This window comes from Lethenteron reissneri, chromosome 26, assembly GCF_015708825.2.
Source record: "Lethenteron reissneri isolate LAM-NWPU_2019-01 chromosome 26, ASM1570882v1, whole genome shotgun sequence".
Lineage (NCBI taxonomy): Eukaryota > Metazoa > Chordata > Hyperoartia > Petromyzontiformes > Petromyzontidae > Lethenteron > Lethenteron reissneri.
In genome coordinates, this window is record NC_083804.1 from 8,402,980 (window position 1) to 8,424,211 (window position 21,232).

At 47.5% G+C, this 21,232-nt stretch overlaps 1 protein-coding gene across 1 annotated transcript; it reads left to right on the forward strand.

Annotated features, from left to right (window-relative positions):
• The first annotated feature begins 398 nt into the window (after positions 1-398).
• TMEM234 (transmembrane protein 234) lies at positions 399-18,027 on the forward strand. The gene is made up of 5 exons (XM_061560033.1): positions 399-489; positions 10,627-10,778; positions 16,036-16,102; positions 16,589-16,681; positions 17,718-18,027. Exons 1-5 carry the CDS (start codon positions 477-479, stop codon positions 18,002-18,004), a joined length of 612 nt encoding a protein of 203 aa, XP_061416017.1. The 5' UTR covers positions 399-476; the 3' UTR covers positions 18,005-18,027.
• The last annotated feature ends 3,205 nt before the right edge of the window (positions 18,028-21,232 follow it).

Genomic DNA, 21,232 nt, shown 5'->3' on the forward strand with positions numbered 1-21,232 from the left:
ACAATCATATAAACAGAAATATTTTTATACCAATATATTGGGTGGGGGGGAGGGGGACATTCTGAGCATATTTGAATATTGGGTGGGGATGTGCCCCCAATATATAATATTACAATTAGCGCCTGCTCTTCACCTGAGGATGGCTGCTTGCGTTGTGGCCGAAACGCCGTGAGAATTATTTTATCACGTTTTATTTTTATTATTTTATTATTTCCCTTCTACGTGGCTTTACCGAAAGAACCAAGAAGATGAATCCCTGCAGTCACGAAAGCTTTAAATCGAAAAATTAGCGTCTTGTTATAATCCATCGCTATGTGAACAATGCACCTCTCCACGTGGTCTCACACACAGAGGGAGGGTGGGGGGCGTGGCCACGAGGCCGGCTGAGCGTCGTGGGGGTGGGAGGAGGAGTTAAAGGGCGGAATGGCAGCAGGGTGAGCGCAGACCGGAATGAGACGTGCGTCGACTGAGCACTCATGCCTGCGAAAGGTGAGGATTTGAACGTCGGCGGTGGGGTTGTTGTTGCGGGGGGGGGGGGGGGTGTTAAAGCCCCCAGTCGAAAATGTTACACCACGTGTACTGTCGTGTGTGTTGTGTGGTTAGCGCTACGAAACCGACGGTCACCCGGGTTCGATTCCCACCCCCTCGTGTGCCGTGCCGGCCTTCATAGGTGCTCGCTAACAGCACTTGCCCCAACAGACTGGTAAGGCTATACGGGAGATCATCTCTGTATAGCTATATGTATATATCTATATGTATACAGTGTATCTATATGTATATAGTGTATCTATATAGATGTAGGAGAGCGGTATTCGCAGTGGTTAGCGCCGTCTCGTAGGCGACACCGCGTGCGTCTTCTTTTGTGTCTGTGTATGTCTGTGTGTGTGTGTCTGTGTGTGTGTGTCTGTTTGTGTGTCTATGTGTGTCTGTGTGTGTGTCTGTTTGTGTGTCTATGTGTGTCTGTGTGTGTGTCTGTTTGTGTGTCTATGTGTGTCTGTGTGTCTCTATGTGTGTCTGTCTGTATGTCGATGTGTGTGTGTGTATGTGTCTGTGTGTCTGTATGTGTGTGTGTATGTGTCTGTGTGTCTCTATGTGTGTGTCTGTATGTGTCTGTGTATGTATGTGTGGGGAGCGGTAGTGTAGCGGTTAGCGCGCTGCGCTATGAACCTGGCGACTCGGGTTCGATTCCCGCTCACGGCTAACACCAGTGACGATTATCTGAACCGGTCCTGGGCCTCCCCTAGGTCGACTCAGCCTTAAATGAGTACCTGGTGCGGTGCGTAAACATCGCCACTGGGGAGACAAAGGCGGTCGGGCGTGGTGCTGGCCACCCACCCCCTCGTGTACCGTTCCGGCCTTCATAGGTGCTCGCTAACAGCACTTGCCCCTACAGTCTGTTACAGGCTATACGGGGGATCTTTGTCTTTGTGTATGTATGTGTCTTGCGTATGTGTTTGCGTGTCTCTGTGTGTCTTTATGTGTCTCTATGTGTGTGTCTGTGTGTGTCTGTGTATGTCTCTGTCTCTATGTGTATGTCTGTGTGTCTCTATGTGTGTGTCTGTATGTCTCTGTCTCTATGTGTGTGTCTGTGTATCTCTACGTGTGTCTGTGCGCCTCTGTCTCTATGTGTGTGTCTGTCTGTGTATGTGTCTGTGTGTGGCTTGTGTCTGTGTCTGTGTCTCTGTGTATGTCTCTGTGTATGTCTCTGTGTGTCTGTGTGTCTCTGTGTGTGTGTCTGTGTGTCTCTATGTGTGTGTGTGTCTGTGTGTCTCTATGTGTGTGTGTGTCTGTGTGTCTCTATGTGTCTGTGTGTCTCTATGTGTATGTGTGTGTCTGTGTGTCTCTATGTGTGTGTGTGTGTCTGTGTGTCTCTATGTGTGTGTGTGTGTGTCTGTGTGTGTGTATGTGTGTGTCATTGTGTCTGTGTGTCTCTATGTTTGTGTCTGTGTATGTATGTGTGTATGTGTCTCTGTGTGTGTGCAGCGATTAGCGCGTTGTGCTGCGAACCCGGCGTTCCCGAGTTCGATTCCCGCTCACGACCAACACCAGTGACGATTATCTGAACCGGTCCTGGGCCTCCCCTAGGTCGACTCAGCCTGAAATGAGTTTCTGGTGCGGTGTGTAAAAACATCGTCTCTAGGGAGACAAATCTCGGCCGGGCGTCGTGCTGGCCACCCATCCCATCGTGTAACATTCCAATCTTCAAAGGTGCTCGTTCACAGCACTTGCCCCATCGTTCTGTTAAGGCTATACCGGGGATATTTGTTGTTGTCTTTGTATATAGCCCGTCGTAAATCTACTGGTGGATGAGAGCCCTGCTCCCCCACACTGTGTGTGTGTATGTGGCTCTGTAGGGTTTTTGTTGACCATACTTCACCACGCTGGTCCAGAGCGAGGTTGGGTGAAGGCGGGTTTTTGCGAAGACTCTGCTCGCAGCGAAGTAGAGAGCAACATTTGTATTTAGCTGCACCACTGCATCTGCTGGGAATGTAGCCTGGCATCGTCCCACTACGACCATTCTATTCTTGAGTGCGTGGCAGGCAGGTAGAATGTTCAGGAATTAAATTTCGCCCAATGTCAGCCACGACGAGAGAGGGCTTCGGGGAGAACCAGAGGTCGCAACCGGGTACCCGATACCCGTACCCTACCCGATACCCGGCTACCCGTACCCGGCCGGGTATGGGTACGGGTAGCCGTTTGCGACCCTGGTGCGGCCGGGTACGGGTAAGGAATCAAAACCCGTTTGCGACCTCTGGGGAGAAGGGAGTTCGGTGTCGTTTTGCTACTGCTCCACCACCACCATTCAAGGAGCGCGAGACTCATTCGGTTTTTTCTGATGACCCAGTTTCTAAATTGGCATATGAATAGTTTAAACGGCCATATGAATCGTAGCTATTTGGGCACATAGACAAACAAACCCGTTACTACAAAAAAAACATTCAATTACTAAATCAAGTTATTTATATTAGAAGAAAATTTATATGAAAAATATTTATCCAAAGCTGTTTACTCTGGGCTGTTAGATAACACTGTTGTGCAATGATGATCGTTAATCGGAGCTCGACTACCGAAGCTTGCCGAGATGGAATGAGACCGGACGCATTAACGGGTGATTTTGTCTTCGGCGACCGCTACGATTGCTGAAGTTACAGGAATTGTGTTCGAAAAATGTCACACCGTGGCCTTAAAAGGACATTTTTTTAATGCGCGACGTTTCGGGAAAGGGCCCTTCTTAAGCACAAGAGAGCCCATCGGTTAAGACGCTGGATTAAACGAGTTGGAGACGAGCAGTTTGACCACCAGAGGGCCTGATTCCGATTAAATGACAAATGTTTCTTGACGAACCTTTTTTAAAAATTTCATATGAACGGTCAAATATAGATGTAGTCATACAATTTTGATTATTAAAGGCTTTGTTAAAGTGCAGTCTCCCAACGTGTATCTACTCTATTTCTTACGTGCCTCAACTTTATACGGAGAACCACAGGATTGCCCAAAACATCAACCATTATATGTTTCCTTGTAAAATGTTTCAGTTTGGTGTTCTCACATCTTAACACCTGTTTTGTTGCCAGAAAAAAGGGGAAAACATTATCATATTTTGGTACTGGCAAAGGAGGTCCCATGATGTAGCTGCTCACCCCGAGCTCTCATTACTCTGATAGTGGCATCGTATTTGGGCTGTACGCATTTTGGCGTCCTCTGGTCTAACAGCGTTTTGAGACTATTCTTTAAAGAAAGCTGTCTCTGGTGTGGACCAATCAGTTTCAAAGACAATGCATTTATTATCAGAGTATGTTTTTTGTTTGCATTCTGACCACAAGTATTGTGGTTAATGTAGACATGATTCCTTATAAAAGGCTTCAGTTTGGTGTTCTAACATCTTAACACCTGTTTTGTTGCCAGAAAAAAGGGGAAAACGTATTCTCATATTTTGGTACTGGCAAAGGAGGTCCCATGATATTATATATGTTATTCCCTTTTAAGGCGACAGTATTATTGACGAATGTGAGTTTTTATTTAACATATCTGCCCCAATGCCAACGCAGCATCGCCAAATCGTTATCGAGATTAAGTGTGTTCTGTCAGATCTGTTTCACTCAGACCTCGCAACGCCTGTACTATTTACAACTAGCGGTTGAAATATTTTCTAAGTACAGCAATTTATGGATTTTACAAGTAACAGTAATTTCCTGAGCCGTGCCTTTAAGATGTGTTGCGCATTTAATATGCCGCTTATTACCCAATGACGCGCCCCCCCCCAATAACCCACCTTCCGATAGCACGGTTGGCTATGTACGGCGCGAAAGAAGTTTAACATACATACATGACCAGCGTGGTGAAGTATGTTCAAATAACGCGCACAGGTGTGGGGGAGGCCCCTCATCCTGCACTGTTATTGCATATGGCAATACGTTCAGGAGCTAAATTCTCAATTGTCCGGGTCTACTAGCCACGAAGGGGCTCCTGACAGCTACAGAAGGACCGTCTGTATTTTGTATAAACATTTTATGCCCCAGGCGTGGAAAGCCACCGTTGCTAGGTGGTTGCCAATGGAATGAATATCCCCTGCCATGGGAAAGTGGGATTTCTACCACTGGTACTGTGGCAGAGCGCTGTAATAAAAACAAAAATGAGAAATATTGGCAGTAAAAATTTGTTATCTTATGATTTGTATTTATAGAGCGTCTTTGCTCAAGGTGCTTGACATGGTTTACAAAACAACATCATAAAATAATTATTTAGATGGCAAGGGTGTGCCACGGTTGAGGAATTGTTGACCGCGATAGAGGGTACTTGGGGGACATGAACGGGTAGGGGAGGGACGAGAAGAACTGGAGCGGCGAGGGAAGAGAAAGGGAATGTGCAATAGAGAAGAGGTGAGGATTTAAGAGAGGAACAGAAAAAGGTTAAGCAGGGGAAAAGAGAGGCAACCTAATGTAGGGGCAAGGCCATGGAGAGACTTGAAGGCTACCGTCAGGTTTTTTTTAAACAAGACAGTGGTCGTATTTATAGGCTCGTTGAGCTCATAATCCCACCAGAGTCTATAAAATTGGTACCAACTCTGGGGAAGTCTGGTCATGTCATGAAAATGTAGAATTTTCGTGTCCAGCTCAGAGCTACGGAGGGAAACTCATCGTGAAGTCAGGCAGGGATGTCGGCACAGGGATTACAGTCATGATCTGGTTACAAGTTGTAATCCCAAGCAAAGTGAACTTGGGCATTATTATTATCATCATCATCATCTCTATAATGATTACGGTCATGATTGTAACAATGATGATTATGGTAGTCATTATGTAAATGATACATTTTTATTGAGATGACCTTATCGATAATGGGCATTACAGGGATGAGTCGTGTATGGCCCTTTGGCAATTGATCGCTGGATGAAGGCCTGCCCACACTTTGTTGTTCATAAGGAGTTGTTTGTCCATACTTCACAATTCTGTTCCGCGCAGGTCGGTGAAGGGGGATGGAGAGCCATGACCGGTTCGGATATCGGCCACTACTTAGGTTAGCCGTGGCTGCCAATCAAAATTCATGTCGCCGGATTCGGAGCAGAGTACTGAACCGCTCTATAAATGTGTTATTTACAAAGTGCGTCACGTGTAACCTCGCATTTTTTTTATTACAGCACATGATACTTTGTCAATTATGACACTTCCACATTGTTTGCGTTGCGTTACGGTTTTATTCGTATGCAAATAAATGCACGCTGCAATAAACCATGAACCTTCCGTAATTCACAGCAGTGTTTTGCAACAGGTTTGCGCGTGCCAATTCGCAGACGTGCAGCGGTATTTTCGAAATCGTAGTTTAGGGCCATATTAAGTTTCATTGGAACCCAAGGTTGTTATACTTTTATGGGGGTGGGCTCTCTCTCTACTCCTCTTGGCTGGTTTGCCGCCACCCATGCCCGATGCTAACCACTCCGTAGTGTGTGTATATATATGTTTTACCTTGGTTATTTCAACTCTGGTTTAAAAAAATGCGACGTACGACTTGCAGAGCTGTTTTTGAACCGTACAGCTAAAAACTCTCGTCATCGGCCACTATCAATCTATTGCTCGACGAAGGCCTCCCCAAAGCCTCTCTCGTGGTTCCGAAGTGCAACAACATCTGCACACAATTGTATTTTGTCATTGCAATCTTACCGTTGAACATCCTCTCGAGCATGTTGCTTCCGATGGCCGCCACTCCGTTGATGTTTTTTCGACCACCAGACAATTTTCTTCACCTTTTCGTTGTTATTAAATCTGAACAGTTAAAGCTTTGCGATTGTAAAAAAAAGGGCAGCTGGATAAGTGGGTGGGGCTATACTTATCAGATTGATTTGGCAGTTTTAAACCAAGGTCTGCCTGCGAAACTTGGACGTCAAAAAGACTGCCAGAGATAAGATTGGTACTCGAAATGCAATACTTTAGAAGGATCCAGTATCCAACGTAGAAGTGAGAAAAAAAGTAGCACATACAAGAAGACCTGATGTTGCAGGCAGTGATGAGAAGGAAACCGGAACTATTTGAACACACATGTCGGACCGAGAACAACAGGAAAATTGAAAGTGTGTTGTTCGGAAAAATGGAAAGAACCGGAAATAGAGGAAGACCTAACAGAGAATGGCTTGACAACATAAGCTATTGGTGTCATAAAGATGTGGCACTAACACCATTGGTACCTCATTTGCCAGTAAAAAATATGATAATTGTTTTTTTACCCTTTTATCTGGCAACAAAACTGACACCTTTTTTACGAGGAGTCATTTTTGCATAGACCACAATACCTGCAGCCATAATGCAAACAGATAGAAGGGTAAAAAACCAATTATCATATTTTTTACTGGCAAATGAGGTTCCAATGGTGTAAATGCTTACCCTGAGCTCTCATACTCTGATGGTGCATTGTCTTTGAGTTGTGCGCCTTTTGGTGTCATCTGGTCCAATCCATGTGAGACTAGGCTTTAAGGAAAGCTGTCTCGGGTGTGGACCAATCAACTTCAAGGATAGTGCATACATTATTAGAGTTATGTTTTTTCATAATCAACGATTTTTGGGTTTAGATCGCGTTTATTTATAAATGTGTCGTAACCCTCCACCACCCGACACGGCCAATCAGTAAAAAATGTGTCACGTTGACAAAGACAAATAGTTCACTGCTTTAGCCCACCGGTGTGTTGAAGCAACAACATTCACAATTTGAGTACGACGTTTCGCTGGTAATTACAACCAGCATCATCGGGCAATTCGCCAGAATGGTGAGGCTCTCCTGTGTCTCCCGTTCTTATATAGAGCAGCAGCAGGATGACGTCATCATTAACTCATTAACTCATCAGGTGCAAAGATTCAAGGGGGGAGTGATTGTAATTATATACTAGATTAGTAATCAGGCTATTGTTTGCATTATGACTGCAGGTATTGTGGTCTATGCAAATATGACTTCTCGTAAAAAAGGTGTCAGTTTTGTTGCCAGATAAAAGGGTAAAGAACCAATTATCGATGTGGCACTACTTGAGCATATTGGCACAAGACAGAGAGGAAAATTGAATCGAATGACGCAATGTGCAGTGGATACCTGCGGGCTATCTGCCGATGGATCATGATGATGATGATGAAGTCGAGGTCCAGGGAGCTAAGCTAATGTTGATACCACCACACGGGGACCAGACAGGGGCCAGGGCGAGGCGTGGGTGATGAAGTTTTGTGTTTATACGTTGCATCAATTTCGCCCAATTTTTTGTTGTTCACTGCACAAGTGAGCCATGAGCCCCAACGCGTTCGTTGCACGTGATGGTGGCAGCTGGACAGCTCGGGGAGTGAGGAAAGAAAACATCTCTCGCGTCTTCTGAGCCCTGCTGGGCTGGCTTGGTTGTGGTTGTGCAGTGCAGAAGAGGTGCAAGTCTTTTTGTTTGGATTGCAAATTGAGCTGTGTACAGAACTATCCACCCATATCCCTCTTTCTCCTTGATGTGTTCTGTGTCTACATGGAAAGCACAGTGTGTAATTAGGGAGTTGGGGGGGGGGGATTTCAAACGAATGAAGACTAAAATATCCATGCTGTTATCAAAAAAATCTCACTTGCTAAACCTGAGCTATGTGCCTCAACCTGCTGAGTGTTTTTATAGCCCTGCTCATACCTCGTGTAGAATGTGTAGAAAGATACGTGTAAACAAAACTGTCATCAGACTTGTTGAAGTGGCCATTCCTGCTTTTTATGTTTGTATGTTGATTTTTTTACATTTTAAATAAATCACAAATCACGGCAGATGCTAATACCGAATGCACCGGTGGAAAATAAAAGACGACCCCCCGTGGCTATGAACACCAAACCGAGATTTACAGAGTTTAGCATTGCCCCAAATATACCGTTTACAGGCGGTGTATTTGCAATGCACCCGCTGTCAGACACGTGAATGGCTATATAAAAATTCTATATTCTATAATGAGCCTGGATAAAACAGGTCAAGCAGGAAAAGGTGCAATCTGGACGCAGTTCAGTTCCCTTCAACCGTGCAAGAGCTCGCCATGATTACATCGACACTTTTAGCAAGTGAGACCTGAAATGAAATATTGTGCAACGAGTTTGGTTCGGAGACGCCAATTGACCGTTTCATTGGTTATCTTTCCGCCGTACACCACGTGCTTTGGGTGCAATCGCCACGTGCGGTGCAGCGTGTTGGCACCTCGTACGCCATATAGTTGGCGTCGGCGAGGAGAAGGGTACACGTGATGCAGGAGTAACTCGGAGGTTTGAACCCTAAACCGCACGTGCGCGTCAGGCCATGCCCAGACAGCAGTTTGCAAAAAGCCATGGTCGACGTTCTTCTTGAGATCTATACAAGCTGCTACGGTTACACACGCTCAATCGTAGGCAACTGGCTGTACGTTAAATTTATATTACTATTACTACTTGATCATTTTCTTTTGGTCTTTCGGTAAAGTCAGGTTCAAAGAAAATAACAAAGAAAGTAACAAAATTACAATTTTCTTTGAACCTATCAACGTAACTTTACCAAAAGACCAAAAGAATATGAATTCCTGCAGTCACGAAAGCTTCAAATCAAGATTTACGTATTCATTTATTCGTTGGACTTAAAGAAAGCTTAATTAATCCAACTAATTGGCTAATGGGAATAATGATATGTATGGTTACATTTGATATTGAAGTTGATGTTAATAATTGAATGCACAAAATAGTGGTGGCAATTATATGAGTGAAACGCTTGCACGCTCCATTTCCATCAGCAAGGGGATTGGAGGAGTGGTGTGATGTTTTGTGTGGTTTGGTCTGATGCCGTGGTCATTCATTGCAGAGGTACAAACGCTGCCTGTCAGAGCGCTTCAGACACGTAAAGTGTTGCCATCACAGTGAACCGCTCGTGTCACCGCTACGTGAATTCGTCATTCGGCCGTCTCGATCGGGTAGCCGCGTGATGGGGAAAGGGGACATGAACGTGGCCGCAGTGTGACCTCGTGACCGTCCCGCGAAGGCGTTTCTTAGCTGGCCCGTTCTCCTTTATGAGTAGTTTTCGATCGCGCGAGGAAATGGACGGGGTTTGGCAGACAACGCCGCGCAGGGATTTGGAATGTGCTCGTAATAGACTGCAGTGGAATGTGGACACTGGACACTGGTTGGCACAAGGGGAACTTCCTCGCTCCGCTTTGCTGATGATAATGACGACGTAATAGCGCTGTGAACCTGGCGAGATTTGGTTTGCTTTTCAGCAACGGCTAACATTGGGAGTGGTGTGTGGTTCTGTCCCGCATAGACAAGTTGCTCATCTCATAAATAATATATCGGAGCCACGTAGGGCAAGTAACTTAAGTCCCACTGAATAATGGATACGTCCGTGTGCGTCCGAGGGTTAATATTACCTGCTGTGACATGTGGATCCGAAACATGGACTGTGGCGAAGACAATGAAACAAAAGCTGAAAATAGCACCAAGAAGCGGTGAGAGGAGCAAACGCACGTTGGAGAGTTGACGTTTACTTTGCAAAAAGTGAGTGGCGCAGTACACATCCAGAGAATGGATAGTGACTGGTGGTTGAGACGAACGATCGATTGGCAGCCAAAGAAGGGCACACGCCCGAGACGGGCCGCCGTAGAGATAAAGGGACGACATCGGCACACGTGCAGGAGTTGTGTGGATCATTGCATAACGAGACCGTGAGAGTTGGTGACAGCTTGAGCAAGGTCTTCATTCAGCAGTCGATCAAAGTCAAGATGTCGGCATGGCCAAATCCATTGATGCCACCACAGCTCGGCCAATGCTTTCTACCCTCCCACAGATTCTGCAGCTGCTGTGCAGTAGATCCGCGACCTCTTAAGATCCGCCCTGACAGTATGATCCCACCATCTGGTCTTAGGTCTGCCCATTGGTCATCGGACTCGTGGAGATCATTTCAACGTCTGTTTCGGTAACCGGCCCCTCTCCCGTCCTGCACCGCAGGCAGACAGATCATAGCCATTGATCTGGACATCTGTGAAAGCTACTGGGACACATCCGTGAAAAAGAGCTTCATAGCTCATGGAATTTCTCCCAGGATAAATAAAAATTCTGATTCTGATGGGTATGCATGTGTGCGTGCGTGCGCGTGTGTGTGTGTGTGTGTGGTCGTGGTGCTAGCGGGTGTGCTGTGGCTCACGGCCGTTGCGCTGCTGTGGGGCGGCACCAATCCGCTGCTGAAGCGCGGAGCCAAGGGCGTGGAGACGGTACGCGGACGCGGACGCCTTCGCCAGCTCTTCGCCGAGCTCTGCTTCCTCGTCTCCAACCCCCGCGTGAGCACGGAACACGGGAGGACACGTGAGGACACGGGGTGCTGACGCATCTGTCTGGCAAACGCGACACCGCCAGCGCAAAGCAAACGGGCCACTGAAGGCCATTGCTGCCATGGGTGGGGCGGCGGGCAGCATTGTCACGTGATTAACTGCCACCGCTGTCTCCTCTGCACAGGAATAGTTTGAAATAATGTGAAGATTTAAACAAATTTGCAAACGTCTCTCGATACTTCAAAGAAGTTTCATCGGAGCTAATTGAAGTTGTTCTGAACATCCGTGAAAGGAGGGCTTTATAGGTCATCGGGTTCCTCCGGTATGAATACAGATCTGATTCTGGTAAAAAAAGATTGCAAATTGTTTATGACCAAGGTTAAAGAAGTGTGTACGCTCTTTTAGGTACAGAGATACGTATACATATTCTATATGACACACACTTGGTCTGTTGAGATCTTTCGCTCTCTTGCTTAAATGCTATTTTCAAATCCAGCACCTGGCGGTGATCCATGTTCAAACTTTTCCTGTCCAGTGGAACTCCTAAGCCTCTCAACGTATACACTAAACTGGAACAATCTCGGGTTATCATTGTTTATTTTTCCTAACGACGATGATGATAACCTTCACTACCTCATTTCTATCAATGGGACCTTTTTCCCAGATCCAAGATGATCTAATAATAATAGTAATAGGTTTTACCCTTTCTGGCAATAAAACGGGTGTTAAGATGTTCAAACACCAAATACCGATGGTGTGCATTGTTTATTCTTAGGCGCTTATCACGAACACTTACAGCAATGCAAGACTTCACTCTGACCCTGCTCTGTGTAAATTCATTCAACCTGTGGGTCGTAATTTTGGGACCCCCAAATGTAAAACAATTGGCTTTTTTTGTCCTCCCAGTTGTGAGCTTAGACTTGAATTACAGAAAAAATTTGCCAAATTTGAGCATTTCTAGGCTTTCTGGAATTACATATTTGACGTGAGGTGGTCAAGCCACGTTCAGCCCTCCGTTTAAAACCCACCACCAATAGTCGTCGTTTCCAAGCACCCACCTTGTAGGTGGCAACATTGTCGAGCGGATAACGCCCCCTGCAAAGGCCGCCCTAACATTCTGAAAAATAGCGCAAGCCGCACCTCGGTTGCGTTCTCCGAGTGGCCATTGTGTAAAAAAATGGTGACGGGCAAACGCTTAAAACGAGTGAGTCACACAGCTGTAAAGTGTTTTTTTTACTCTCAGATTGCTCGGGTGATTTATTTACAGTTTCCTTGAGTGACGGGCAGACCCCCACAATTAACCGTCTGTGTCTTGGAGACGATTTCCCATTGGCAGCTGCTGCAATGAGTATGCGAGCACGTGGCGGCCTTTCCAAAGGTCTCCGCTCAAATGGGCAAAATCGGTTGGGCAAACCTCTCCTTTGGTGGGGTCTGAGCTATCGGTGACCATTGCACTCAACACCGTGTCAAACGAGGACATCCGTGAAAAATAAATTCTGATTCGTACAAACGCAACGACGACTTGACACACTTCTCTTGAGATGACAATTTATTGAAGACACGTTCACCTGACATCAGGCGGAGACCCCCCACTGCAACAGCCCCGAGTCTCCCGCGCATCTCCCCCTTTTATACCAACCCAGGCCACGACGCCCTTCCCGAACCTTTTCACTGACTCTGGACGTTCGCTCCAACCCGCAGACTCCACCGTCCTCTTCCGTCAACTTCTACTCTCACTTCTCGATCATTGCCGTCGCTACCAATTCCTTCGAACTCACAACTGATACCCCTGTCATTACCTTGGCTACAGCATGCATGCATGCATACCTGTCACTGTTTTGCACCCTTTTTTTGGATCGAATAATTATCGAGGCATTTCATTGCCGTGTGAACATTCAGCAAAATGCGTTTACGTTAGTTTCGTTCCAACAACTCATTCCGCGTCCACGCTATCTTGTGGGCAATACAATCCGTTTTTGGGAGCTCCTCTCTTCTCTCGTGCTGCGAAGGGTGCAAGGGTGCCGTGCATTTGCTTGCGGTCCCTGCGATACGCCAACTCGCAGTTGTGCATATTGCTCTTCAGATTGTTTTTAATCCAGGCAGCCACTTTGTGCTTTAACCGGATTTTCCAGTGGAGCGAGGCTAATGGTCTCGGCTGCAGGTCAGCAATGAACTGTACAAACAAACACACACACGCATACAAAAAGGTCACATATACATTTTGTACTGAGCTTAATTTTGTTCAATTGTAGCTCTGAGAATTCCAAAAAAAAAATTTCGATTCACCCTGTCGTGGCGATGACAAACGTTGCCGTCGGTGGCAGAGCAGGTGGGAAAGGGCACCCCGTGCCGGCCCTCGAGCGTGGAGTATATCTTTTTGGATATATCCATGTCTGTAGGCGATTTAATTTTCAAACAAGGGGAGGGGAGGGAGGGGTAAGAGGATAAGAGGGGAGAGGGTGGGGGGAGGAAATTGTGCTGCACTACGAGAGTTATGAATAAATTCTTCACATCGTGATGCTGATGCCGATAGCACAAACCACAAACAATGTGGGAGGGGGGAGACTAACAAAAAAAATAGCGATGTAAAAATAAAGAACTCGTATCACTATCTGTGGTTGTGATTTGTATGCATTGTTTGTAATGCGCTTACGTGAACCCTGCAGCCAATCGAGTGGGCCACTACTTTAATCAAAATGCGCATCTATACATTTGGAATTTAAACACGGAACAGTTCATCGACTTGTCGAGGTGGTGAATTGTTGTGCATCGTAATAAGCTTTTCGACCGTTTCAGGTCAACTCCCATAGTGGCGAGGATGAGCTGTCGGGCGCAGACACAGAATCTGGGGTCGAACTCACGAGATTATACACCCATAATAGAGGTTTTTTTGGGTTAGATCGTGTAAATATATAACTGTGTCGTTAAACCCGCCACCACCCGACACAGCCAACTAGTAAGGTTTGTCGCGTAAACAGAACGTGGCCAATTCGTCACTCGTACAGCACACCGGTGTGTTGGAGAGCCAAGCCACAACATTTACAATCGGAGTAATTACAACCAGCTTCATCAGGCGACAGCCATATTTGTGGAGAAGTCCACCTGTCTCGTTCCTTAAATAGAGGCATAGATGCGATGACAACGCTTGTGTGCTCCTCTTGCGCGCAAAAAACCTGTATTATGGATGACATTGGTCGCGAACGCCTACGTGTTAAACTGAGATTACACACGCACGCTACGCATCTACCAAGCGAACGTGGGACGGGTATCGACTTGTGGATGATGACCGATGAAGCGAATGGACGATATCATCCCAATGTTACGGACGAAGCGAGACGGAAGCACATTCGGAGTGACGAAGTTGAACTGACCAAAAAGATTTGGACCGAAGTGAGAGTGCAGCCACCGTACAGGGTAACTTGAGGGTAGTGTAAATGGGGGTGCAGCCAGGCAAAGTTAAGGACAGGCTAAGCATGTGTGCAAACACATTTTTTTTTAAACAGACTGGTAGAGCAAATGTGCAAACACCCAATACAGACAGTCCGCGACGTACGAACACCAGCACTTACGAACCAGCTTCCGTAAATTTTTTTTTTAAACATTGATTTGAAACGCGAACTCGAAATTGCAAACCGATTCGCGGAACTGTTTTGTTCAGCGCAGCGATCCGCCACGAGATGCAATAAGTCGGCCTCACGCGGGGTGCGAGTCTTTGCGCGCGCATCAAAGGCTGAAGAGTGTAAAACATTTACCCATAAAGGCCAGTAACCCATCTGCAGGCACACCTGTTAAAATAAGATGTCTCGTGTGTGGCCACGTGGCCTTTCCTGGTTAATATTTTCAGTAAACAAATGAAATTTCGGTTACTCAAAGCAAACGCCATAACTGCTGCTGCTGCTACAGCCATGTTGACCGACGTGCCCGAATGTGTTGAACCCATTCGAACAAAACGAACGGTTAAGTAAATATGTCGAAACATTTCCTTCCTCCCGCGCTCCCTAGCCGGTGCTAAAACACAGAAGCAGATCCGTGGGCGCGGGCAGGTGGCAGTTAAAATGCCACCGAACGCGTTGCACAACTCCTGTGCGGGAATTGTGAGATCTGGCAAAAAATAGGAAATTCTTGCTTGAAGGTTACTTCAAATCCACCAAGTTAAATGGTCACATGACAGTAAGTGGTCAGCTGCAAAATTGCTAGGGGGCTAAAGCCACACCTCCCATAAACACGGTCGGCTTCGTACGGGACAGAGTTTGCCGCCCGATGTTTATACGTGGCTGCCGAATTCGATTCGGCCATTCTTCTACTCTCTTGCATAACGCCATCGCGATGTGCCACCACAGTTTCTGCAAGATTTCGCCACCGTTATCGTCATCAGTCAGCCATGACGTATCCATCGATAGATACGGGCGGCGGTGGCTACGCACGCGGCCTATAATCCAGCACTGTGAAGGCAGCAGCGAGGGGTCGGTGGATCATCGCACCAGATGTTGTGAAACTCTCTTGCTGTCGGCGTCGTGCCCTACCAAGGCTTGCTAGAAGGTGGTGCAGTAATTGGACTAATTACCATCTGTTTCCATCTGTACGGTGATTGAGCGTTTCCCCCTCGCGCACGTGGGTTATCTCCGGGTACTTTTGTTTCCTCCCGCTTATAAACTCATAATTTGGCTGAAAACCCCTTGAAATTAAAAACCCAATACAGGATCCTGCTGAAAGTAAGTCCTGTGACTTTATGTGGGTTTCCTGGATAAATAAGTAAATGATACTATTATCATAGATGAAGGCCTCCCAAAGCTTGTCACTGTCCCTCAGTCTTGCGGTGCTGCAGTCCACGAAGGATGCCAGGACAATTGCATCCTTCCTGTCAGATATTCCCAACGTACTTACTTACAAGTGCAATTCTAGCGTAAACGCGATAGGATAATGGAGGAAAATTTGACTGCTGGATTTTACCGGATCTAATTTGATTCGACTGCCCCACCATCGAGTATTTCACTTGGTACATTCACAATCGTTTGCTTTGACTAGCACACTTTACATTTAGAATGTTTTTATCTGGGTTCTACTGTTAATTATGTTTGCACCTCCTTTTGCGGTTCTTCACTTCTTTCAAATATCTGGTTCAGAGCCCCCCCTAACATCTGTCGCAGATATGAGAGCTTGATAGATCTGTATCGATGAATGTGTGATGCTGGCGGCGGCGATGATGGTGATGATGGTGTAGATGCTGACCTCAGTGGTGGATGTTGTGTATTGCATCTCTCAACAGTACATGGTCCCGTTTGTCCTGAACCAGAGTGGCTCCTTGCTGTATTACTTCACCCTCGGCTCAGCGGGTGAGTCGCGCCTGGACATCGCTTTAGCCGGGGCGGAGCAAGTTGTTATTAAAGGAAGGCCGGACCTGAAGAGAAAAAAATATAAATATGATGTATCATTTCGATTTAAAGCTTTCGTGACTGCAGGGATTCATCTTCTTGGTTCTTTCGGTAAAGTCACGGAGAATGGAAATAATAAAATAATAAAAATAAAAATATAATAAGAAACGTCGTGAGAATTATTTTATTATGTATTATTATTTTATTATTTCCATTCTATGTGACTTTACCGAAAGAACCAAGAAGATGATATATCATTTTTTTTTTTACATAACTGATGCTACCATGCGGATTAAAAGTCACGCTCACCTGCTTAAACAAGTAGAAACTCACAACGGTACAGCACGTACGCGTATTAACGTGTACGAATTTTGGAACACGGTTTGCCGTATATAAATTGGCGGCTGCCCCGTGGTTGCTTTGCCTTGATGGGCCACCTCCCCACAGACCTGTCCGTGGCCGTGCCCTTGACCAACTCGCTGACGTTCGTCTTCACGCTCATTACGGGCAAGCTCCTGGGAGAAAACATCGGAGGGACGCGTGAGTGCACTCCACTGCGCAACTGCCTGACGGGGCGTCACTGAATTCACACGACCTCCGGAGGAGGCGGTGGAGGAGGCGGTGGAGGCGGTGGAGGGAACCCAGTAATAACAACTTTGGTGACGCCACATTTGTCGTTTTAAAAAAAATATATAAAGGGTTTTAACATCGGTTAATTTAGATTTTGTCTCGTAAGTGATATCCACGAATCGCACAATGAATCGCAATCACAATGCGTTGTGCGTTTCACGGAATGCATTGCACCATCCCCCCCCCCCCATCTGCCTATGGGAGACGTAAAAATAATTGACGATTTTTTTTTATTACTCAAATCCACAAAAAACGCACGCACCACAGTTATTTTCGGGTGAGATAAAAAAAAAGGTTGCAACCAAAAGCAGCCGCTCTTCTTTTGTGAATGCTACCGAATTTACCAGACTGCTCGCCCACTGCCGTATAAACGAGAGCCCATCGTCGCCCCAACGCTCTGCGCTCGCTCCGCTGGCTTCCAATCCCATCTCGGATCACTTCAACGTGGCACTCGTGGTCTTTAAGATCCTCCACGGACTTGCCCCGCGACCTACCGCTCCCCTCTCCTCTCACTCTGATCCACTCCACGCGCCCTCCAAAATCTCCCCACTCGTCTCACTCTGCTCCTGTCCGCGCACTCTCCACTCCAACCATCAAGGCGCCTGTTGAAGCCGTACGTCGGTGGACCTTTAACTCGGTGAGAGGTCGCTCGTTCTCCTCTCGCTACCCAAATTGTCTGAAACTCTCCACACCCCCGGCCATTCACGCCGTGAATTCCCTAGCCCTTGTTTCAAGTCCAAGCTCAAGACCTTCCTAATTTTTACTACGGCCCTATGACCCACTGCCTGCCTGCCTCCTTTCTAAAAACAAATAGGACACACACTGCCGGGACGCCGTCACATTCGGACGCTATATAATTCCAAATGTATTTGCACTGGTGGTGTGGCGTGCTGTGGCGTGATGTGCCGTGGCATGGCGTTTGGATCCCCCCCCCCCTCGCCCACAGGGGCTCTGCTGGGGATGCTGCTGATGGGGGTCGGGCTCACGCTGTGCGTGGCGAGCAACGCGTGGCGCGAGGAGACGACCGCACGCGCCTCCGACGACGACAACGCCGCCGCCTGCCGCCGCTGCCGCCGTCGACCCCGAGTGAGGTCGTCGGCTCCCAGAGGAGGCTGGCGCCTTCCCGAACGCCGCTCCTCCGTCCGGTCGACGCCGCTTGCACATCGGTGGCGACGCTCGGAGGGGGCGTGGGGGGAAACGTCGTCGGAAGAGTTTGCGTGGAAGCAGCGATGATGCAAAATGATCGCTCGCGATTGGTTGGCTGACGTGGGGGGGGTGGGGGGTGGGGTAACCCGCACATTCCAAGGGGCTGGATCCAGCCCACGACTTGATTTCTGTACGGCCCCAGTGGCCACACGACTGTTAAGTCAAACGAAATGTTTTCGACCTGGCAATGGTGCGTTTGATTTTCAATGCTCAGTCATTTGTCCCCTGCACAAGAGGCCTCTTGCGGCAGAGTGGCTGAGAGGGGGGGGGGGTGTTTGTGTGTGTTTGCGCGTGTTCCTTCACGCGTTGTTGGTCTCCAAAGTTATTTGAGGGTCCTATTTGACTGGCAGAAAGAAAAAGGTTACCCCACACCACTTGACGTGGGTGATCAATGGCCGTGTGTAGTCCGAATGGGGACTGTGTTAAACAGTGTTGTAGACCATGTGCAACTGAAAAAGAAAGGAATGTTGATTTAGTTAATCGGTGTAAATATGCTGTATAATATAAAACTTGTTGTTACACTTGGATTTATGATGTGTTTTCGGAGCTGTGCCACAACACTAATGAATGTCTATGTTAAACTGTTCACAGAGCAGTGCATCGCCCTGTGCCAGGAGAGAATGGCTCTGAATGATGCCTTCAGAATTACTCTTGAGATCACTACAACGCAAATCGTATTCGCCGTGGGTGGCACACTCTTACGCCCTACGAAGAGCTATCGTCGTGCGATGAAGAATACTTTTAATTCTGAAAGTTGAGAGATTTCAGATCTGTCGAAACGTGGACTCAAACCCAGGTCCTCTGTGGTGTGCAGGGCTCTGCGTCACTGATATGGCCACAGCAAACCTTTATCCGGGTGGCCGTCCAACCACCTGGATGAGGTTGGCCGCATGGGATCCGTCTTTCGCAGCGAACAAACTTCCTGAACAAGGCAACCTTCTTGATGGGTGCCGAGGCACGTGAAGCCCGTTCGATGCGTGTTCAAGTCGTAACGCCGCGGGTTGGCGTTTGGCACGGGTTGCCGTTCGCGCTCGCATTACAGGTCACGTCGTCACGATAACGTTGCGAACTTGGTACGAACGGGGAGCGGTGGATGGAGAGGTGGGGGCGGTGCAACGTTTTACAAAAGGGAACGTACGATTGCACAAGAGGGTCATTACTGAAAGAGCCGCCGTTGGCTGCAGTTGTACTTTTACCAAACTTGGCACGATTTATTTTTGTTGTTTGTTGCAATGCTGCTAACTGTACACGGCCTGTGCGACGTTCACCTGTTGACCTCAATTTTCGGAAGTACCCCCCCCCACCGCCACCCCTCCGAATAACGCCTCCGGGGGCTGCACGGCCAGAAATAGGTGCGGCGCTTGACAAAAAAAGCAACCGGCGAGGCTCACGTGTGTACCGCGTTTACCAAAACCGGAGCGATTGTGCAATTATGAGCCCCCATCCCCCTTTCGTGCGAGGGTGCTCGTTCCGCTCTTTAAGTTGTGATCGTGACGCATGGATAACGAGTTGCATAGTTTCACGGATCGTTGTGGTTCAAGAATGAAAACCACGTGATAATTCTTGCCCGTATCAACGGGCAACCCAGCAGCATTCGTTTTTAATGGGACCCCCAGCCACCAACCTTGAATTCTGGAACTCTGAATGTCAAACGTGGCCCAAGATGTTACGCCTGCTCCGTCGCAATGCTGCCCGGAACATTGTTTTTTGTCCAGAAGGACCCTTCGTCTCGTCGATCTCTAGATTGAATGAGATTTGCTTAGCAGGAGTCTATCACCGTGTTTTATTTGTTTTCAGTAGGAGTGTGCGTGTGTGGTTTTTTTTTTCTTCTTAAAAAAATGTTACGAAATTTATCTTTTGTAAAGTGACTCGGACACCCTTGCAAATCTGGCGTGAAAACAAACACCATTCCACGCCTCATTCTCATAACTTTGACTACAATGCTTGTGCATGTGTATTTACGTGTGGGTATGTGTGTGCGTGTGCACACGGAGTTTAAGGCAGGTTAAGTAACCAGGGCCTGTTTCATATGTTTGAGGGGGAGATGGGGCAAAAAAAACAGTGCCAATATTCAGCAGAAGATTAGCATCATCTTACAAAAACAGCGCACGGGGTTTAGCCGGGCTCTCCGATGCGTGTGCCCCGCGTCTTGTTCTCAGCGTGGTGGTGCTTCGGCAACGTTTTAGCCCCCAAAGTGCTGGGGGAGCGACGTTCAGTTCCCGGAGAAGCTCGCTGGCACGTGTAGCAAAACGCACCCCTCCCCCCTCGCCCGGACGTCTTGCCGGGATGACCAGGAAACGCATCGGAGAGCTGTACCGCATGGAGACCTGTGCAGTAGTGATGCAATGTTCAAGATTGGCAACAACAAAAAAGACACCGAAGAGTTTTCTTGCACATCGGTGGCATTTTAACCTTCGTAGCGTTATCAACCGCGAGAACCTACACGCTCGTAGACGTTTGTCTCTTATCTGCCAAAAATCAGAAATAAGCGGTCCTTTCCGCCAATTTGTGAACCTTTGCCCGTCGATGATTTGGCGAAGGAAATATTTAATGTCGCCCGTGTGGGTTCCTCGGCCCAGAAACTTTGGTCGAGGGGCAACACTCAAGTTTGCTGGGGCGGTCGGTCTTTGCAAGGCTTATGATGTCGATGTAGAGCAACAGCAATAGTTTCACATCGAGGCAGTAGCGTAGCTCGTACGGGGGCAGGCAGGGGGTACTGTGACCCCCTTGTGGCCAATGCTATGAGTTGGGGGGGGGGGGCCGGGGGGCCTTGACAGCCACCATGAGATGTTTTCAACAACGGTGCAAAAGAACAACACGTTTATTTAAAACGCGGTTTAAATATATATATTTTTCAATGAAAATGCTGTCATTTACGGTACACGTTTTATTTTAATAAAATTAGCTCGGTAACGTTTGGCGACTGCGGGACGAATCAAAATATTGGGGCCCCCCCCGACCGATTGCCGCACCCCCCCCCTCCCCCAGCTGCCAATGTCCTTACTACGCCACTGCGATTGCGATGGTTGAGCCAAGTGATTGTGTCAGGAGTCGGGGAGTTGGTTGCATCGCTGCGACGATGCCTCCCCTTTGGTATTTGTGAACCGAGCGTCGAGTTGTTGTTTATACGCTCAGTGGTCGCTCCGGGTGACCCCGGTCATGCGGCGGAAAGCTCGGAACGTTCCATTTGTGCGTCAAGTTGTCTGCATCTTGCCGGTTGGTTGAGTCCCAGCAATGTGCGGTAGGTAAATGTTG